The sequence below is a fragment of the Netta rufina genome (genome assembly GCF_964035555.1).
Source record: "Netta rufina genome assembly, chromosome: 23".
Taxonomy (NCBI): domain Eukaryota; kingdom Metazoa; phylum Chordata; class Aves; order Anseriformes; family Anatidae; genus Netta; species Netta rufina.
The window spans coordinates 4,542,796-4,563,042 of NC_140147.1; the positions used below are offsets into that span (position 1 = coordinate 4,542,796).

Below are 20,247 nucleotides of genomic sequence, written 5' to 3' on the forward strand. Positions count from 1 at the left end.
AAATGTAGGTGAGGAAAACGCACATTGAGGTCACAGTACCCACTACGAATGGTGACCAGCCCCAGGTTTGTGCCGATAATTCAGTTAGGTTGCTCACATTTTTGAAGGTTCAACATGGTTAAATGAACCAACAATTTTTGTTTTTTTGTTTTTTTTTATCACTGCCACACAGCAGCAGCCTGCAGAAAAAGAGGAAGAACTGATAAGAATGAGGAAGGTTAGCCATTTTCCACTTTCACCAAACAAATTTGCCATATCATTCATGCATACGTAACCGATTTAAAAAGACAGTGCTCCAATTTCTTCATGTGCTTTGGGTTGGGTTTTTGTTTTTTGTTGTTTTTAAACTGCAACTATCAAATACTTGATTTCAAAGTGAATGGCTTTTTCCCATAGACAGTCTGATTGCTAAAATTTGCATGTTGAATGTTAGAGAGAAACATATACCTATAAACCTATATGACCTGTAAAATTTATCTTTGCTTCTCTGGAACAAATTTAGTTAGAAACCAAAGAAAACCGTTCAGTGTGCATTCCCGGAAATGCAAAAAAAATAAATTAATACTTTTTTTGTACTGATTGAGTAATAGGGGAAAAATTCAAGATGGGAAAGGTGTTTTAAGTATAATTACTATGCACATTGAGACCATGTAAAAATTGCACATAGAGCACCAAACCAGCCTAGTACACTGTGGCGGGCATGCATCACTATCAGGAATATGAAGTTATGACTTCATGCAAGGCTTCCACAGCAGCACAGTGAGCTGTCTCTTTGTGGAGAGCAGTCTAAATCAATGCAAAAGCCGATGAAACACTGGGAGCTGTCTCTTTAAAGGACCCATTGCATTTTCCCATTCTCATGAGCCCCAACTTCCATTTCCTGGTGGTGACTCGGTGCAGGCGTTCTTGTGGCTCCGTGGCCCATCCCACACCGGCACAGCGCTGCGCTCCAAACGTTGAGTTAACTTTTTAATTTGCCAATTTGTGAATCCCGCAAGAACAACATTTTAATTTTTTGTGCTTTTCTTTTTTTTGTTCCCCCTTTTCTTTCATTTTCACAGAAAAGATCAAAGAGACTAGATGGTGAAAACATTTATATCAGGCATAGCAATTTAATGTTGGAGGTTTGTATGAACTTGAAGCTTTTTTCAGTTGCGTTTGCCTAGACCTTCTGCATTCTGTGCTGAACTTTTTCTTCCTCTTCTGCTGCTGCCGCCTTTGTTTTTGCATGCCATTGCATGAAAGACTTTTTTTTTAAGTACGCTTTTGCATGCTGACAGTAAACATGACAATGCACAAGCATTCTTCCTTCTACCTCTTCTGACTTTCATTCTCTCATACTTACCCAAAATATATGATTGGCAGAGCCGTGTGCTCAGCCTGCTCTGTTCTTAGACCCGTGGGTGATGATCTGGGTGCTCCTATCGGCACGAATTGTGGTGGGAGTGCTCGTCTGCAAGTCTCTCCGAGCCTGAAATAAATGATTTTCTTGCGAGCAAAGACAGTCTATAAAAAAGTAAATTAAATTTCAGTGGCCACCATGGCATTCAGGCCACTGGGCCAGCCACGTTGCTTAAAGCAGAGGCACGAACCAGCCCCACTTTCAGCTGGGGCCACGTGGGACAGTCGCTGTGATCCTCCTGCGACCTCCCTCTTGCCTTGCAGCATCCCCAGCAATGGCTTGGTGCTGAGCCCCTGGGGCTGGCCTGGTGGCTCGGGGCGATGTGTGGCTGCAGAGCTGTTCCCTTTGGCACTGGGAGCCCTTCACCCTTGGTTCCACCCAAGCACAGTCTCAGAACAGAACGTGCCAATCATATATTTTCCTACACACCGTGTTACAGAAGACGTTTGTGGCTTCTGGTACTCTGTTCCTGCCTTACGTGTTTCTACTCAACCTTGCAGCACCAGCAGCTGGTAGGGTTTCCCTGTTGGTATCTCTCGAAAGTTGAAGTGTACTAACTGCCTTCTCCTAATCTGAATTTTAAACGTTTTGCAGCTTTGGGTTTTTTTTTTTTGACTGCTACAATTTAAGCTTTCGGACACGAGCGAGCGGTCAGCAGACGGGCAGAGTTCGGCCACCGCCGGCGCGCTGCGAAGACTGTGCCTGTCGCTTTCTTTAGGCCAACGCGAGCAGCTCCTTCTCCCCTCCTCCACGCAGAGCTTTTACCTACACGTTGCTCCTAAGTGGCTTTTTCCTATCAGTGTGGCACTGGGCTCTGCTCCCTCGCCCGCCTCCACCCGGTTCTGTTGCAGGTGCTCCTGCCCTCGCCTAGAAGAGGGCTGGCCCCGGCGCCTCCCCCCTTTTGCTCCTTTTTACTCCCTGCGTTTGGCAGATCGGGTGACTTCCAGCACAACTGCTTGCAGAGAAGTACTCCACACTCACTGCTGCTTGGTTTTATGGAAAGCCATTTAACGCCCAGTGCTCAGCAACCCGCGCTCCGTGGTCTTAGGAAAAGGCAAAAAGACGAGGGAGAGCTTAATGCTCTGAGAGCTTGTTCCTTAAGATGCTTTTTGAGACCGGTTGTGGCTTCACGTGTCACTCCGGGGCTTTAGCTTCTCTGCAGACTCTCAGGACCAGCTCATGGCAGGCAGGCGAGGGGCTCTCTCTTCTCTCAGCCAGGGGCAGCCGGAGGGCTCCTGGACCCACGCAGAGGTCCCAGCGACCGACTTTACCGCGGCATCCTCAGCAGACCTATTCGTGCTTCTTCTAATGAGCAAGCACTTGCCTCGTGCTTTTATCTGGGACAGATGCCAAAGCTGTTGTTTCCCCAGCACCGTGCCAAAAAGAGCAAATGTTGTTAATGAGGCGGTTGGGGCTGTAACCCCGTAAACTGAAGGTGGCGTGTCCTGGGTACGCTGCAGGAATGCAGGTATCGGGGTGGGGTGGAGGGGGGCTTCCTTTAGGGATGCATTTGCTTCCAGAAGCACTTGTTCTCCCATCTTCTAAAATCTATGGGCTGAGTCACAACTAAAAGCATAAAAAGAGCAAAATCTGCCAGTGATGCTTCTACTGACCTTACTTTCCCCTTTTCTAATGAGTGAGGCTTGCTGCTTTTTGGCACTGTCCAGAAAAGTTGTTGTTTGGCTTAAGCCTATTTTATGCAAAAGCTTCGTTTTAAACCAACTGTTTTGCTTGCAAGGAAAGGCTATTTCTGAACACATCAGTCGAACTGAGCTGACTTGCCTTGAAGTCTGTGCATTTATGCTGTAAACTGGCATTGCAGAGTAGAAATCTGGCTCTTTCCAGATCAATAATTTCAGCAGGAGTTTCCTGATTGATCCAGCATAAAGCAAATTCTCAGCTCAATTGTAGAGGTCTGCCCTCTCATCTTCAGTTCTGAAGTCTAAAGCTCTTATGAGAGCTCCTGGAGATGAGAGGAGAAAAAAAAATAAAGTGATGGGGGTGTTCTGGGACCACAGATAACTTCTGATAAGATGACAGAATAGATAAAAAGAGAATGAGTGAAATTGGAAAAAAGTTCCTTAACTTTAACTGCATTTGTACCCTTGAAAAGTCAGGCTAGCAAAGGGAAAAGAAAGCAAACCCACCCAATTTAGAAGCCTGAAATTGAAGAACCCAAACAAACTTAGTCTTGCAATTCAGTAAATCCCACGTGCCGAAATCCCACGAGCTAACAACTCGGCTGTCATCTGTTTCGGTGTAGCTTGAGCTGAAGTGACGGCAAGTCTCGCTCCTGGCAGACACCCCGCTGTGCTGGTTGCAGATTTGCTCACTACAAGACGAGAAAGGAGAGAGGACGTTCCCTTGGTGTGTTTACAGTGTGAGCACAATTGATGGAAGTCGGCAACATCTCTGCTGAGTGCAGCTTTGCTATGTGGCAGCGTAGGCAACTGTAGGTGCCTGTCTCTGTGCCTCCCCATTCATTCTGTCCTTTCGCTACCAGGATCTAGATAAGACCCAGGAAGAAATAAAGAAGCACCACGCCAACATCAGCGAGTTGAAGAAGAACTTCATGGAGTCTGTCCCGGAGCCTCGGCCGAGTGAATGGGACAAACGTTTGTCCACTCACTCCCCCTTCCGAACGCTGAACGTCAACGGGCAGATTCCCACGGGAGCGGACGGAGTGAGTACCCTGAGGCCGCGCGGGGGGAGGCTCGCTGCGTGCCCTAACGTGCTGCATCCAGGGACGGCCTCGCGAGCTCAGGTCGAGCCTCAGCTCCCCGGAGCTTTGGTTCCATCTGAGGTGACTTTTAACATGCCTAATGGTCTCTGAGAGAATGACTGCTTTAGTTTTAGTACCGTAAAACGTGATTTATTTTTGTGAATTGTATAAAAACGTGGGAATTCTTCACCTGGTTTCGATAATGCTTTTCCTAGCGTTGCTGTCATCCATGCTGATAGCATATTTCACATGGTTTGACTTATTCCTGGTGTCCCCCAACCCCTCAAAGCCCTAAATTGAAGGGAACATTGCAGGTAATGCAGTGCAGGAACATTCGCATGCCATCAGTTTCAAATGTCACTGCAATCTCCAGTTAATCCAGTCACTGGGTTTAGTCTTGCACTGGGATCTGCGAGTGCACACTGGTGTGAGGTGTGCTGCGATGAGAGCAGGGCTGTTCCTACCTGATGGAAGGCTTTCTCCTTGCAGAAGCACTGCCTGTACGTCAGTAGCCACGTACATTCACAGTCCCCTCACTAATTTCCTCCAAAAAAAAACAGACTTTTCAAAGAAATGGAGATGGAGCAGCAGAGATGTCTGCCAGCTTGTTTCTTCTTTGATAATAGGCAGCTTCTCTCTTTATATTAATACTGGCGCTTCCTGGCTCAGATTTGAAGCTTGTGAGTGAAAGTGGTAATCAGTCCCTTAAATAATGAATGAGATTTTCATTAAAACTGAAAAATTGAATCCTGACTGCAGCAAAGGCAGTCACAGAATCTCTCCTGCTTTAACCCTGGCTTCTCCCCTTCCTGCCCACAGCTCTGCAGATAAGCTTCCAAGTGCTCTTCATCCCACTGCAAGGGTGGCGCTTGTTAAACAGAAATAATCTTGCAGAGGATGGAGGGTTATCAGGATGGATACGAGGGGCTTTAGTGGCCAAGTTTACTACAGACTCCTCAAAGCATAAAGGCCATGAAAATTGTAGGGATTTTTTTCCTGTTATCAAAACAATTTCCCTCCCACACCCCCCAAATTAACTTGTTGTCATCCTTGGAATTAGCCTGTATAGCACCTGGATGAACTTCACCCTTTGGTTGCTGTCTTTTAGTGCAATTTCTGCAGGAATTGGCAAAGCAGGGCACAGCAGAGCGACACAGAGCTCTGCCTGCTGTACCAAGTGTTTTATGGAGTGCAGGTGGAACAGAGCAGGGGCTCTCAAGCTCAGCAGCTGCAGTTTGAGAAAGAAATTCTTGGTTATTCAGGAGAAATCCTTGCGTGGTGATGGCATGTGGGGTCTTAGGGGGCTGCTGTGCACAATACTGGATGATGTGGGCTGGGAAGGCTGCAGTGCACCACAGTGACATGAAGATTGGGGTCGGCCCTTGATTTGCATTTCTGGAAATTCACTCTGCCTCTTAATATGCTCCTTTGAAGCAGCCTCATCTCTGCGATGGAGGTGGACACATTATGCCGTGAACTTCCAGAAATGCATCTTTGAGATGACACCTACCGGGAAGGAATTTTTACGTGACCTGCACATCAGTGTGTGATGTTTAGGGCTGGTGAATAATGCAAAGCAATCCTATTTCTACTGCTCATGGTGGTATCACAACCCTGCTGTGGTGGTGAAGGGGTGTTCTGCCAGGGGCTGCTTTTCTGCTGTTCCCGTATGTTTTACTGCAAGACAACTGAATCTTACACGCTTTGTGTGTCCAGGTCAAGAAAGTCACTGTCCTATCTTCTGAGAGACAGGTTGGTGGGCTTGAGGTAAAGCTGCTGTTCGGATATGTGCTGCTGAACCAGATTTTTGCTATTGCAATGGCACCGAGCAAAAACTCGAGAGCAGCTGCTGGATAACATTTTTCTTTTGGCTACGTGGAGTAGTTTCATAACTCACAGCCTAACACTTGAGAGGACTTTTTGCACTGCTGCAGCTTTTGCAGCTTTCAATTTGCTTCCTTTGGTGCATGGCTGGTTGGAAAAAAGCTGCATGAAAGATGTAACCGTATATTCGGAGAGAAAAGCAATTATGAAAGATTAACTGTACCCTGTTCTTTTTATGTTGTCTTTCTTTCCGTTTTTGTTTTAATGATCATGTTACTCTTGCATTTTATATTTTCTTTTGCTGCCCAGTCTCCCAGCTACTTTCTCCCTGATACTCAGCACTTAGGGGTGTGCAAAGAACCAGTCCCAAAATACCGCACTGACCAGAGGAGGCTAGCTCAGCTGAGAGAGCTTAGAGCCAAGTTCTTTCTTTCTTAGGTGCGCTTGGGTTTGACCACAGCTGCGGACCTGAAGGGCTGGAGAGCCACTTGGACAGGTCGCAGCAACACTTCCCACAATCTTGTCTTTCTCCAGCGAAAGTGCTAGAGCCCTTGCATGATCCCGTGTGATGATTTATTCATTCTGGGTTTTCACAATCTCGAGGCTCCAGAAACAAAAGTGCTAAAACGCAGAGCGAGATTTCAGGGCTTTGGAGCACTCGTGCTGGCAGCCTGCCTGTTCCACGCTCGGGATTTCTAAGATGTAAAAGTTTTTCACTTGTTCCAGTAGAATTTTCAAAAATTGAAATTTTGATACTCTTGTCAGAACTTTCAAAAGATAATTTTGTACCTGCACTGAAGTCTAAATGTTATTTAACAAAAGCTATTTTTTAAGGGCACTGTAGAATAGGAAGTTGTCAGAGACCACGTTTTGTACTACACCATTTCTCTTGGTGATGCCACAAAGCTCCCTTTCTGCCGAACCATTGCAATTCCAAACACCCTTCAGCAGGCTTCAACCATGCGCTTTTCTTGGAGGGCAGTTGCAAAACACACGTGGATCGTGATGCAGGGATCCATGAGCTCTGTAAGAGAACCATATTTTGCAGCTCGGGTGGCAGGGTGATTCGAGCTCTAAATAATAATAAATAAATAAATAAAAACTCTGCTTTTAAGAGCAGTCGATTAGCACGTTGACAGGAAGACTGTCCGAAAACTTTGCACACCTCCAAGTGTCACGTTGGGCACTTTCCATCTGTCATTTTTGTTCATCTCTCTCTGTCTTTCTTAATCTTCTACCACGAAAGCAGACACAGGAACGTCCTCTGTTAGTACAGGATGAAGACAAACTAAAAAAGCAGGAGATACCTACTGAGACAGCCTTTCCCCGGCAAGCAAGTGAAGAAACTCTTCCAAAGGTTTCTATTCCAATTCCTGAAGAGCAGAAATCCCTCAAAAAGTGTCAGCTGTACTCTAGTATTTTTCCTTCTCCGCGTATTCCCTTTATGATGTCTTTTCTTGTGGTGATAGCACTGACTATTTGGTGGCTGCTCTTTCTCTGAGTGGGAACAGGGTCACACTGAAACCTCAAGACCAAAGCTCCTGAATCTCTTGGCCGTAGCCTCTGCTGCATCTTCCTTGTCCTGGTCTTTGATCTCCGTAGTTTGCTGTCCCGGGGAGGGACGTCCTGCAACGCTAGCGTTAATCCCTCTGTCTTTATTGTGTAGCTGTGATCCGGGGCCTGGCAGGAGTGGTAATGGATTGCCAGATCTATTTTGACATTTCCTAGAGCTCTGCGCACAAAAATGAATTCTCTAAATCGTGTCCCCAATTCCAGAGGCTTCAGCTGTAAGAGGGCAGACTGAGAACATAAATCCATGGCAGGGGGTGTTTGCCTCTGCAGCCCTTCTCGACTTAATGTAGCAATTGCTGAAGACTTCTTTTAAGCTCGTTGCTTTGAACGTAAGCTGTTCACAAGCAGAGGAGCATTTGATAGTGATCCAAAAGCCTGAAGAGGCTTCAGAGCAATGTGCTGAATCTAATCCATAACCACTCCTTTTCTAGGAAACAGATTGGCATTTAAATAAAAAGTGTTGATTGTCAGTGCTGCTATTAGTGTTAACTTATAGACAGGGACAGGCAACTTTTTGATTTTCCCAGTGGGAAGCCTTCTGCAAAGCATCAGCTTCCCTCTCGCACCCGAGTTCTCATTTCAAAGAAAATCCATCGCGTTGTAGGAGAAAATCCATTAGCAGGAACTACTTATTGTAAACATAGATTAATCATTTTTTCTGAACCTGGTGGTCTTGGTGCACTTCAGATGTGTTTTTTAACTTGTTGTGAGCTAACTGAAGCATGTTTGCTTAGGTCACAGGAATGGAATAACCTGTTACACGTCGCCTTGTTAGCATGTTGCCTTTCCCACTGTTCAGTTCACCCCAGCGTGTAAAAAGACAATTGTGCTCAGGACACGGTTCTAACGTTAAAGCCATCAATTGTTTTGACTTCCTTAACAAAACCGTTGCATGCCGCTTGTTGTTTATTGCCTACAAATGTAAATGTCTGGAAAATGCTCTTGTTTATCCAAGTTAACTTGATAGTGAATGCGATCGAGCTGCGAAAGATGCGAGAGGAGTTGCTCTGCCAGGCTGAGCACAAGAGGTTTGCGAGCTGGAGGGCAGATGGGACTTTGTGTCTAAGGGGTTTCTTTTCTGTATATAGCAGTTATGGGACTGAGCTGAGCCAACCGCTTCTCCTTCCAGTAGTAATGTGCTTTCTGTTGCTTTCTCTAGAGTATTGGTGTAGAAGCAGTTACTTCTGAGAACAGCCACCAGTGCCAGCAGTGTTGGCAGCTGCTCCAACAGCATAGAAGAGAAAGGAGTAGAACTCTATTACAGGGATTAAAAGTGTGAATATATATAAATATGTGTATTTATAACCCTTTATAGGTCTGTATCTGTGTGAACAGTGTACTTTAGGAAGCTAGCAAATACGCTTACAGGAAAAAGACGCAAGGCAATTAAGGTTTGTGCGTAACTTGGCATGTGCTGCCTGGTCGGAAGGATCCTAGCATATCACGGACTATTTGAGCTGTCTCTTACTCTCAGTGTGTAGGCTGAGGCTATCTAAACTCTGTCTCAGAAATTTAGGTTGCAAGTGGAACCCTTCGTTTTGATCTCCCAGGAATCTTTCTGATCCGACCACTCTGTCCCCAGGTCTCGTAACGTGCTCCGATGAGTTCACCAGTTTGTGCCTTTAGGACTTTGTTTTCTCTGAATGCTGATTTTCCTCGGAAAGTATTCTTCCCTTTTTAATACACTGCCTTTGATACACAGTCTTCCTCTTTCAGCAGTAGAAATAGCAGAAGGAAATGGGTTGTTCAGTGCTGTATGGCTGCAGGTGTGGTGCAGCTGGATGGAGAGCTGCCTCCTCCTGCCTGTGCAGCAGCCGTGGCCGCTCGGTTCCAGCAGGGTTCCAGCACTGCTCGGGATGCCCGTGGATGAGATTCAGGAACATTATCTTGAGAAAGCGGGCCTTGGAGAGGAGAGGTAGGAAAGCTAAAGAAGGATGCTGAGGTGCCACATGCAATGCAGAAGATGCAGGGTGGAAGAAGCTTTCCAAAAAGTTTACCCTTCAAAAATTGGAGCAGACATAACGAAAAGCAGGGACCATTTGTCCTCCACAGCACGACGTGGGGAGGGAAGGGACAGGGGATGTTCAGATCCTTCTCTTTCCTTTTTCTGTCTATATTTCAGGGAGAAGAACAGCTTAAACATGAACCTTTTAAAAAGCCATTGCTCAGGTTAGCTGTCACGGTGCTGTTTGAGGATTGCTGCATTGAGCACTCTTTGGGTTACTGCGCACCAACCGATGACAAATTCCTTGAAGCCATAACAGTGGCTTTTGCAAAGCCCTGGTTTCTGCAGCTCTCTACCATTTCCAAAGGACCTGAAGTCTAAAATCTTTGCCCAGAGCAATGTTTGAACATAAGCATTGCTCAAGATAATCTTATCACAAAGTGATGAGAGATGCGCTCTGTTGGTCACTTCAACACAATTATTTAATTAATTAACATGGTCTCTCTCTCACTTTTCCTTTTTTTAATTTTGAGATAAGGCTGGTTGTCAGCAAAAAAATAAATTAAACTTCACATTCTGAGAATGCTCAGGAACATTTTTGGAATTTATAGAGCAGTTATCACTGAAGAGTGTAAAGAAACTGAACAAACTCTTTATATTTCTATGGCAGTGTAGAGGCCGGTTATCTATATTCATTCAGGTGGATATGATCTTTAATGGCAGGGAAAGATTGTAGCTTATCAGGAACAGAAACATCATCTTGCCCGTGGCAACCTTCCTAGGGTCTCGTTTTTGTGCGTTAGGTATCTTGGGCACGTTTGTGCTGTGCTGGTTGATTCCCAATTTCCCTGTTTTTTCCTGACGTCCACTCAGGTTGCTGGGTGTTGTGCAGGGGAGACTTGACACGATCTGGCTTAGTTCAAGGGCAGAGGTCTCAGGTTTTCCTAAAGGAACTAACGTGTACTTTGCTCCCTTCTTCCTCAGGAACAAACAGGCTGCAATGCAGGCTGCAAAACAGCACCATGCAGTGCTCACAGTGGTAGGATTAAAAACCCCTGGTTGTGCGTGCTGCAGTTCCACCCTGTTGCACAACTCGGTCATTTCTTCCAAAGGGAAGCTGCAAATGGCTGCAGCATGTAACTTCACCCAGATCTTCAAGGGAAATCCTGATCCTTCAGTGTGACCTGCTGCAGAAATGACATCTCGGTGACTCTGCCATGCCAGTGGCTTAACCACTAGAAGACTGCCAGCGGTTTGCTGTTAATTAGACTTCCCCAGTGCTTTGCAGTGTGACTGCTCTGCTGCAGGGACACTTTGGTGCTTCCACCTGGATTCCAGCCAGCAGCTGGAGTAAGGGACCAGCCGAGGTTCAGTCCCTTCAGCTTTTTCCATCGCAGAGCCTGTGGTTGGCTCTGCGCTTACTTTCTATTCCGAATCTTCTTATCCTGACAGCAGCTTTTCTGATCTCCAGATAAAATGCAGAATGGTTTCTTAGGCTTTCATGCTTTGAGAAACGGTGGATGTGAATATTTAGAAGCAGCAAGTGCACCTGAGCCTGACCGATGGCTTCAAACTTGGCTTCAACTCTGAGGCTGCATTAGGTAGTGGGCTCTGTATACGATGTTCACTGGTGATATCGAAGAGGCATGCAGTACTGTAAAACAAAATCCACCTTTTCTTTTCCATTGTTAGAAGATAACAGATAGATTAGGGTAGACAGCTGGTATTGTCTGCATCTCCTGTCGTGTGCTGCTTTGCTTTTCAACCCAGTGGGTTGATCAGAGATGAACTGAGTCTCTACAGGAAGGTTGTGTTAGGATTCGGAGTTGAGCATAAGACCAGTTGTCCTCCCGTACAGTTTGTGGAGTAACTGGGGATGGTCCTAAAGAGGAGGAATTCAATATTTGTGTCTAGCCCTGAAATAAAGAGAGGTGGGTTTCCTTGGCATTCCTCGTTTGCAGGACTGGCCTTGCCCTGTCTGCACCTCGGGGCTCCTCAGGAAGGTTTTAGGTGAAGCCTCTCTGTGTCAGCGGTGGGAATTTGTCACTCTGAGATTATCCCACTGTTTCACTGGGTTTTCTTTTTCTTTTGTGGTCATGAGTTGATCACACCTGTTCTGACATAACCGACTGAGGTAGGATGCTTCCCAGAAAAGCTTATCCCAAGGAAGAGTTAGCGATTGATTTCAAAGCGTTTTGATCTATGCTCTCTAGTGCTGGTGATGTGGGAGACCCTGCCCGTGGTGTTTTCCTGGTGTCCCTGCTTGCATCTCTTGGTTTGTAAAGCTGGAGGGAAGGACTGCAGGCTGTGGGTGAAGGCTGTCCTAGGAGCCTTGGTTTGTGCCACCTTGTGACCTTCTAGCAGTGGTACATGGTTGTGTTGGATCAGTTCGTGGGGACTAAAAATACTTTCTTTTTTAACGACAATGCTCTCTTTTGGAACACTTTTTTGGCTTTGTATTTTTTCTCAGATTTTTCTTTGTAAATATGTACATTTATCATTAATAAATGTTATTGCAAATCAGATTCTTCTTTCCACTGCTTATTAACAAAAAAGGCTTATGACCCGTGCTGTGACTTGGACTAACTCTCGTATTGCTTTCTCAAGCCAGGCACCATCAGACCCTGAGCTGTTAGCAGCTGCCCCATGTGGTGGGATTCAGGTGGGGTCTGAGAGCCAGCACCCGGCTTGCAGCTGGACACAGCTGTGCGAGCTTCATCCTGATGTGCAGAGGAGCGTGCAGGCTCAGAAAGAGGCCAGGATAATTTGATTCAGGATTAAATCTGTCTCGGTTAAGACCTTAGTTTGCAGAGGAGCCAAAAGGTCCAGCCCTCTGCTAAATACTTAATGCAATGCTAACTTCTCACTCTTGAGGCTGAATGGTAGGTAAAATAGTTTGCAGAAAGTCTTTGGAGAGAGCAGTGTCGCAGGTCCTGTGTTTCTGTGCTGCTCCTTTGCCAGTAGCTGCAGTAACGCCGAGGGGTTTCATGCGCTGCTGTTTGGTGAGGATCGTCCTGTGCCGCTGTACCACTGTGAATTCCCTGTGCTGCACATGGTGCCCTGCAGCTTTGAGAGCCTTTCCCTGCGGCATTGTATTAATTTGAGGAGAAAAATGCTCCCTTCTGGTTTTGTGAGTGAAGAAACCTCATTCCTAATGAACCCCTGCCTTTCTGCTCGGTGGCACAATGCAAGTCTCACAGGAATTGGAGCTGGTTGGAGCTGCCCAGGTTGTGACCATGGCTAGAGGCCATAGAGAGAGACATTTTTAATTTTAACTCCCAACTTTTCTTCTGTGAGATTATTTACTTTTGGCTGAACTGTTCAGCTTACTCTCTCTTGCTCTGAGCAATCATGGAGAAGCAAGCCTGGCCGTGCCGGAGCAGCACCAGCTCTGCTGTGCCCTCCCGATGAGCCTGCATCAGAGCAGAGCCCAAACGTTGCCAAATGAGGCAGGCAAAATGCAGCAGCACAGAAGTGGTGTCGGTTATAAGCCCTGACAGTGTCCTCACTCTGTTTTCCATTGCTGCAGCTAAACCAAATCCGAGGCAGCGTTTGGAATGCCACCCGCAGCTTTTTCTCTGCTGAGGGAATTTGAGCCAAGCAAAACACGGCTCTGTGTGAGGGGGGCTGGCACCTGGAGGGATGGGACGGGTGGAGGGAAGAGGGAAGTGCGTTTGGAAGTGTCTTCTTCAGCAGCTGGATTGTGGAAACTTAAGCATCGATCTGGAGGTTGTTTCATCTTGCAAAGTAGTTGATGCAGTGCACTGGAAGGGGCTGCTATGTCATGTAATTTCTTGGGATTCTTGTTCGTGACAGCAATATAACCCTTTCATTAAGCTTAAAGCATGATCTGTATTTTCTAGCCTTACCTTTAACTTCAGTTAAATTCTCTTTTCTCTTTCTGCTGTCTGACTGGGCTTGTCAGGACGTTGCAATCAGATCAATGGCAATTGAAAAACCTGCCCAAAAATGCAAATCCGTGGGTAATGGCAGTCATTTTCAAATGCCAAGCTTTTGTTGAATGGCTTCTAAACTTTTTTACTTCTATGTTTAAGGCAAAGAAATTCTCTAAGACGTAGCAGGTACTGTAAAATAAGGATATCTTGTTTTGTGCTTTATAATACTTTTTACTCAAGTACTTTGACAGCTGTGAGATTGAGCGTTCATCATTTGATCTGGGATTTCTTACTGGTGAGTGTGGCTTGCTGCAAAAGCAACTTCATCTACTCGTGCATCTGTAGACGTCACACTGAGCCTGTTAGCTTCTGTGCATACTTGTTTGGGGATAACCTAATAACATGCACCAGCGTTAGCTGCTGCAACGCCCTGCTGAAGAAGAAGGCAATGGGAAATACTAATTAGGATTTAGAGCATTGGATGTGGTTGTTGTATGGAGTTAGCACGCATTGCCATTTAATATTTTTAATAATTTTTATTACTTGTCTTTGGTAATTGACAGGTTGACTTCATTTTGGCGATCCTTAAGTTTCCAGTGAGACAGGAATCTCTTTGGGGCTGAGGATAATCGAAGTGTTGCAGGGAGAAGGGCAGCAGAGCAGCATGCTAGCACGGGCTGCAGCAGCAGTCCTGCAGGAGTTCTGCTGGGAGAGGAAAGATGCAGAGCAAGGAAATGGAAATTGTCCTTGGCAGTGCGAGGAGCGTGGTCAGGGCAGCTGGTTCATGTGGTTATATCCCCATCCGAAATAGCAGGTTCTCTAAAAAAAAAAATAATAATTAAAAAATATGTAATTAAAAAATACAGGCAACCATAACTTTATGCAAAAATACTTCGAAAATAATCCTTTCAGTATCTGGTATCAAAGCCTGTTATTAATTTATCCCCAGTCTGAGTTACCGTGTGCCACTTTTTACACTACAACTTTAAATAAGCTGTATGCTCAGTATTTGCCAACATCGGGTGCACCAAGATTTGTATTTAGCAGGGTAAAGTTTTAGTTGCATTCGTGTTTGGTTGATTTTTTTTTCTTCTGGGGCACTGCATCCTGTCCTGTATTTTCTTTACACTGCGTATGGCTTATGCAAGTAGTCTGCTTCGTGTTTGATTTAGGTGTACCTGGTTTGGTTTTGTTTCTCTGGAAATGAGTAGTTTGCAGCCCAGGCACTCCCAGGTTTCATGGGTCTCAAGGAGAACTTGGAACTCTGCAAATCTGAGCCTTGAAAGTAGGAATGCTTTTGCATTTGCAAATTGAAAAAAAAAATCTTGATAAGATCAGAATTTGTTACAGATGTTGAAATTCCTGGAGAGCTGGGTTGGTGGTTTGCTTTTGGTGTGCAATGATCGTTTTTAGCCTACGTGTAAACTGCATTTTGAAATATAGGTACAAACATAGTTGTATTTAAAAAAAATAAAGGGGAAAAGAAAAAGTGTGTATAAATAGATAATTACATGTAGAAAGAAATAGTTTTTAATTAGTTTGTCTTCTTCATGGTGGCATAGGAAGGCAAGAAAAAAGTGCTTCTGGTCAGTTGATCTTATCAGGATTTCCTTCTGTCTTTATAGTCTGCATGTTTATTGCTGTGCTGTGCTCTATCGAAGAGCAGTATATCCACACCACAGGCTTCATTCAAGCTTTTCTGCTCCTCCGTGCTTTTACTATGCAAGATGCTTCTCAAATGCAAATCACTTTCTGTGTACGAAAGGGAGTTGGGAGGTTGTTTTTATTGTATGCAAATGTTTGTCTCTTAAACAGCCCCGTGTTTTTATAGCTGCTTAATCTGCTTTGTTTTAACTGTGGATTTCATTCTGCCTCTTGGCCGAAGTAGTGCCCTAGCTGGTATGTAAGGAAATCTTGCTTCTAAGGCATTTATTTGCCATTAAACTGCAGAAGACGTAATATATCTTCTCAAGATGCCCTGCTTACTTTGCAAGCTGTGACATACAGAATTAGGAGACATCAGGCACATTGTCAGAGACATTGACAGCACATAAATCCAGGTTTTAAAGCATGGCTAAGTCATGGGAATTCGAACTTCATAACCTCAGTTCGTTCTCTGTTCTGGGAAACATTGCAGTATAGTATCTTGTGTCAGGCAAAATGAGGGTAGGATCTGTGTGTACCTTATGGAGGAGAACATATGGAAGTGGTTTTCATTCAGAAATAGCACTCCCATATGTGTGTAGTCTGATCTGATCATCACAGTGCTAATTGCTGTAACTTCACTCCTATTAAATGCATTTTCCTAAGCAATAGCCCAGGAACTTAACAGAGGCCAAAGAGGCTGGAAATCCTAAAGGACAGAAATCTTACAGGTAATCTATCATAACATAAAGAACCTGACATAAGGAACGTTAAAGAACAGAACAAACAGAAGCTGGGCACGGAAAAGTTCCTGGAGGAATGTTAGAGGAGTCCTTTCTTGAAATGTTACTAAAAAAAGCATCTGTTTGTTCCTACATAAAGCAGTTACAATTCCTAAAATACTATTGAACTGTGTCACTAGATGAGGACAGTCAGGGTGAAAACTTCTGGTGTACAGAAGATGCATTGAACCAAATAACCCACAGGCTTCAGATCCTGTATTTTAAGTGCACATGACTTTTTTTTTTGTTGCCCAGAGAATCTTTGTAATAGAAAATGATGCAACAGTTTTTGTTCATCTTAATACCATCACAGAATTAGGGTAAAAGTTGACGATGACAGAATTGCCATACTTTAATGAAAATTTAATCACTGTTTTTGGACGTACGGATATGTGGCTGTTTTTATACAAAGTTCCCAGAAATCATCCATGAGGCTGTCAATTATTGATAAGAAGCAGTAATTATCACTGATTGAAGTGGCGTCCTTCTGGGTTCTTTCCTCCTTGTTGCCTGACGCTGGATGAGGCAGCAGTTTTGGTATGTCTAAAATAGCACGTGTCGATAACTGCTATTCTGCCCTGCCTTAAAGGCAGCTTTCCATGCCAATAAGGAGAGAAACACAATTTCTAGGGTATGGCAGGATTGGAGCCGTTATTCACAGCTTGTGCCAAAAATGCTGCTTCTCTCTGAGAATTAGTGTGTATTAAGTACTCATCACTTGGGCAAACTGATTTTTGCTAAAGCTTTTTGTCTTGTTCATGTTTTAACCCTTCTCTTCTCTTTTGTCACTGTTGCTTCCCTTCTGGCTAGAGGGCTCCCAGAGATGTGCGAAGACCTAGTTGAGAACTTGCTAAGGAGCTGAATGGAAGGCAGCATAGCACCAGCCTTAGCTAAACCCTCGGGTTTGGCACTCTTCTAAAATACCTCAGGTGCTATAGACATGCTTGCTTGCTTCTCAGAAGGCTGGGTTGCTTTATTACCTATCTTCTCAACCGTGCACCATCACAAATGCCAATTGTGTTATACCTTCAGGAGGTTTAGCTATGGCAAAGGTTTCCCTGCACCAACTGCTTTGCAATAAAGTACGTCACAAATATTTCAGTAGCCCCAAATAACTGGTTAAGTGCAGCTGAGAACTGCACGCTTGGTGGTGATGGGGTCAGCACATATCACTGTCAACGTCTGGCTTTCCAGTTTCAAGCCCCAATTCTTTATTCCTCAGCTGAAAACTTTTGTGCTAAGCTGTGCAGGTTCGTGGAGCTGGCTTGTCTAGAAGAAGCAGTACCATTTCTTTCAGCTGACCAGGCTGCATCACCAGCTCAGGACCCTCTTGGTAACAGAATCAGTTGATTTCAATACCAATTCTTGCAATAATTTTGCCATTACGACTTTTTGCAGGCATGGCTGTGTTATCCTAGAGACTGCAGCAGCAAACAGGGTGCTCAGAGGTGTGTTCCCAGGTGACAGGAAGACAGCAAAGCACAGGCTCTGCAGATTGGTCGTGCACAATAATTCTGGGTTTATTCTCTTGCTCTCCATGTGCAAATTAAAACACAACATGAAATATTTCAAAGAGTTGAAAGCAGCATTGGTGTATGGTTTCAGTGTAGCTGGTGAGTTTTGTTGCACGTGTGAATTTTGGATGTGCACAAAGGCCCCTGCTTGCTACACTGAAATTATTCCTGCTTCCAAACTGGGCAAAAACTGTGAAGTGATGGTTCTTCATTTAGGTGTAGAGTGTCATTTTAATGTTAATTCCTTAAACCTTCAGACCATGGGTTACTAATGCACCAGGAGGGCTGTGGCAGTAAATCCACCGGATACATCGTGTGTCACAAAGGCTGTCAAGCTCTGAAATGTTCAAGACCCGCTGCTGTTGCATGCATTACTGGAGATGTGATGTATTATAAGAGACCGATGTTTTGTCTTGATGCTTCATGACCTTCTGTTCTCCCTAACTCTCTCTTTCTCTCTCTCTCTCTCTGGCCTTTTTGTGTATTCGTTTCTTTTTAGAATATGAGTGACTTTCTCTCCAGAGAGGATGTGGCTGCAGTGCCAGAGAGGAAAAGTGTTAACACTGGCTTTGAATGGGAGGGCCCAAAGCAGTCGGTAGCTTTTAGTGAGACCCAAATGCCACCCGCCTCAGAGCCTTCTCCGAGCCGTGACTTTGGCGCTTCCTCCATAAGCAGCGAGGAGGAGAAGGACGAGGACGAGGAGGAGGAGGAGGAGAAGGAGGAGGAGGAGGCTGCCCCCAGCCTCCATGAGGGCCAGGAGGACCCGAGCTGCGCCGAGGGGCTTTGTGCAGCCGTGGAAAAGCAGGCGGCTGACTCAGAGCTGCCTGAGCTGGAGCCCGCAGCAGTCCCTGCTGCCCCTCCGCCGCAGCCCTGGGGAAGAGAGGAGGTGGCAGAGGATGGCGAAGACAATTTTGTGGGAGAGCCGCTTAGAAAGCTAAATGGCGAGCGGCCCGACTCGAGCGTTAATAACGGGCTGCCGGCGGTCATTCGCTGCTTCCAGGTAGTGAGCCCCGACGCCTGCTCTCTCCCAAACCTCCCCGTTTGGCTTTGGGCTGGGACCCCAAACAAACACTGCAGCAAGCAGATGCCACGCACCCACAAAGAGGAGTTTCACTCACTTGACCTCGACTCTTTTCTTGGAGCTAATTGCCTGGTTAACCTCCCGCAGTCACTGCACATGAGCCCCTCTCAATTTATTTTTGCATCAAATACAAGGCTTGCCTCGGCGCAACGCCGTTTGCCTTTCTTTGATGAAAGTGTCCCGGCACATCCCCCAAAAGGGAATCGTTTAGGCTCCAGGGGCGTGTAATTTTAGCTCCTTAAGGAGTTTGCTGTCTCCTGCTGCACTGCAAGGCTGAGCCACAGTGCAGCAGAGCAAATTTGAAGCGCTGTCAAGTGCGCTTTCACATCGCAACCGTGGGCTTTGACGTCCCTTTCTGCTCCCCACCGTGGGAGATATTTTTGCCTGCTTCAGTGTTGCTGACGGTCAATCGCTTACGTTCGATAGAGGTGTCCGTTCACCCCGCTAACAATCACGGTGGCATCTGTCAGGCTGGGGCCGGTGAGCAGAGCTGGAGTGATCTGGGAAAGCACCGTGGGTCTGAACTAACTCTGTCTTCCTTTGGATGATTATCAGGTGGTGGAACAACTGATTTCTCTCCCCCCCACCCCGTTTCTCTTCCGAGATGTCACGTTTCTGTTTTGTCTGACATTGATTTAATAAAAGTTAAAGACCTAGGAAGTGATGAGGGTTTTTAGTAAGGGTTTCCCTTGTAGCCAGGATAAAGCCTCTCAGCTGTGAGCAAGTCTTCATTTGTCCAGGGTTTGTGATAATCTTAACATACCAGTAAACGAGGGTCATCTCTTACTGGCAGCTGGCAATGGGCTTCTAGTAATTAGAAAGTTAATGATCAGTGGAGACAGTTTCCTCACGGTATTGTGACACACGGCTTAAAGCCTTAATGCCTTTGTTGGGCTGCCTTGAGACCGCGGCATTTGGGAGGGTCCAGAGGATTTCTGTCTGTTTAATCCTCACACGTGATCTTTGACTTTGGAAGTGTGTCGTACCAGAGGCTTAGAAATAAAGACTCCGGGCTGACCTGGGTTCCCGCAGTGCTTTTATCAGATCAGTGTCAGAACATTTGCCAGCCACACAGTTCTGTGGGAACTCTTCCTGGGTGTTCACTGAGCTGTTTTTAACCTGTTCCATAGCCGCCCCTAGTGAAGACACAGACAGTCACCATCTCCGACGTGTCCAATGCTGTCAAAAGCGAAATTCCAACAAAAGAAGTCCCCATCGTTCACACGGAGACTAAGACCATCACCTACGAAGCTGCACAGGTAAGGTGTGTTTGGATTAATTTTCCAGGGGCTTAATTAAACTCATCCAAATGTATCTGAACCCTTTGGGTGAGACAGGAGCCCCGTCTGTTACCACCTGCCTTTCTCTGAACGTCTGAGGTGCAGCACAGAGGTGAACGAATCCCGTGGACAGTATTTGCAGGTGCATCTGATGTTTTTAGAGTGGCAGTGTTTTTATTATCCCTGGAGAGTAATTACTTTTCCAGGATGTGTAATTAGTTTTTCAAGAGCTGTAATTACTTTTTCGAGGTGTGTGTTTGCAAACAGAATTTATCTGCAGCCACTGGTCGCTTTGGGATGTGGATTAGGCTCTGCAGAGCTGGCCTGAGTTGGCCTTTTTTCTGCAAGAGATGGTTTGGCTTGTTTTCCCCAGCTCTCCTTGCTGTTTATGCCTCTTCAGAACTTTGTTTATAAATGAGTTTGAAAATGTTTGAAGATTGTCCCTGAGGCTTCAGCACTGAAACAGGTGTTGAAAAACAAAAATATTGCAGAAAGCGATAATCGGAGTGGGTATCTCTGCAGTGACTGGAAACTGGAAATGCTAGTGGAGCAATACCGGCATATGCAGGTATGGTTTCACTGCTA

At 45.5% G+C, this 20,247-nt stretch overlaps 1 protein-coding gene across 21 annotated transcripts in view; it reads left to right on the plus strand.

The window, feature by feature from the left end:
• The window catches only part of EPB41 (erythrocyte membrane protein band 4.1), an 86,322-nt gene that overhangs the window by 58,257 nt on the left and 7,818 nt on the right, over positions 1-20,247 (plus strand). For 5 of the 21 annotated variants that reach the window (XM_084300766.1, XM_084300761.1, XM_084300772.1 and 2 more), the window contains 7 exons: positions 9-65; positions 173-217; positions 1,062-1,124; positions 3,906-4,085; positions 5,841-5,891; positions 17,801-18,301; positions 19,513-19,641. In XM_084300766.1, coding sequence (XP_084156892.1) covers positions 9-65; positions 173-217; positions 1,062-1,124; positions 3,906-4,085; positions 5,841-5,891; positions 17,801-18,301; positions 19,513-19,641 — 1,026 coding nt within the window. Of the gene's footprint in view, positions 1-8; positions 66-172; positions 218-1,061; positions 1,125-3,905; positions 4,086-5,840; positions 5,892-10,449; positions 16,709-17,800; positions 18,302-19,512; positions 19,642-20,247 lie in introns of those variants that run through there. The other 16 variants (XM_084300775.1, XM_084300780.1, XM_084300767.1 and 13 more) reach the window with 14 other exon arrangements.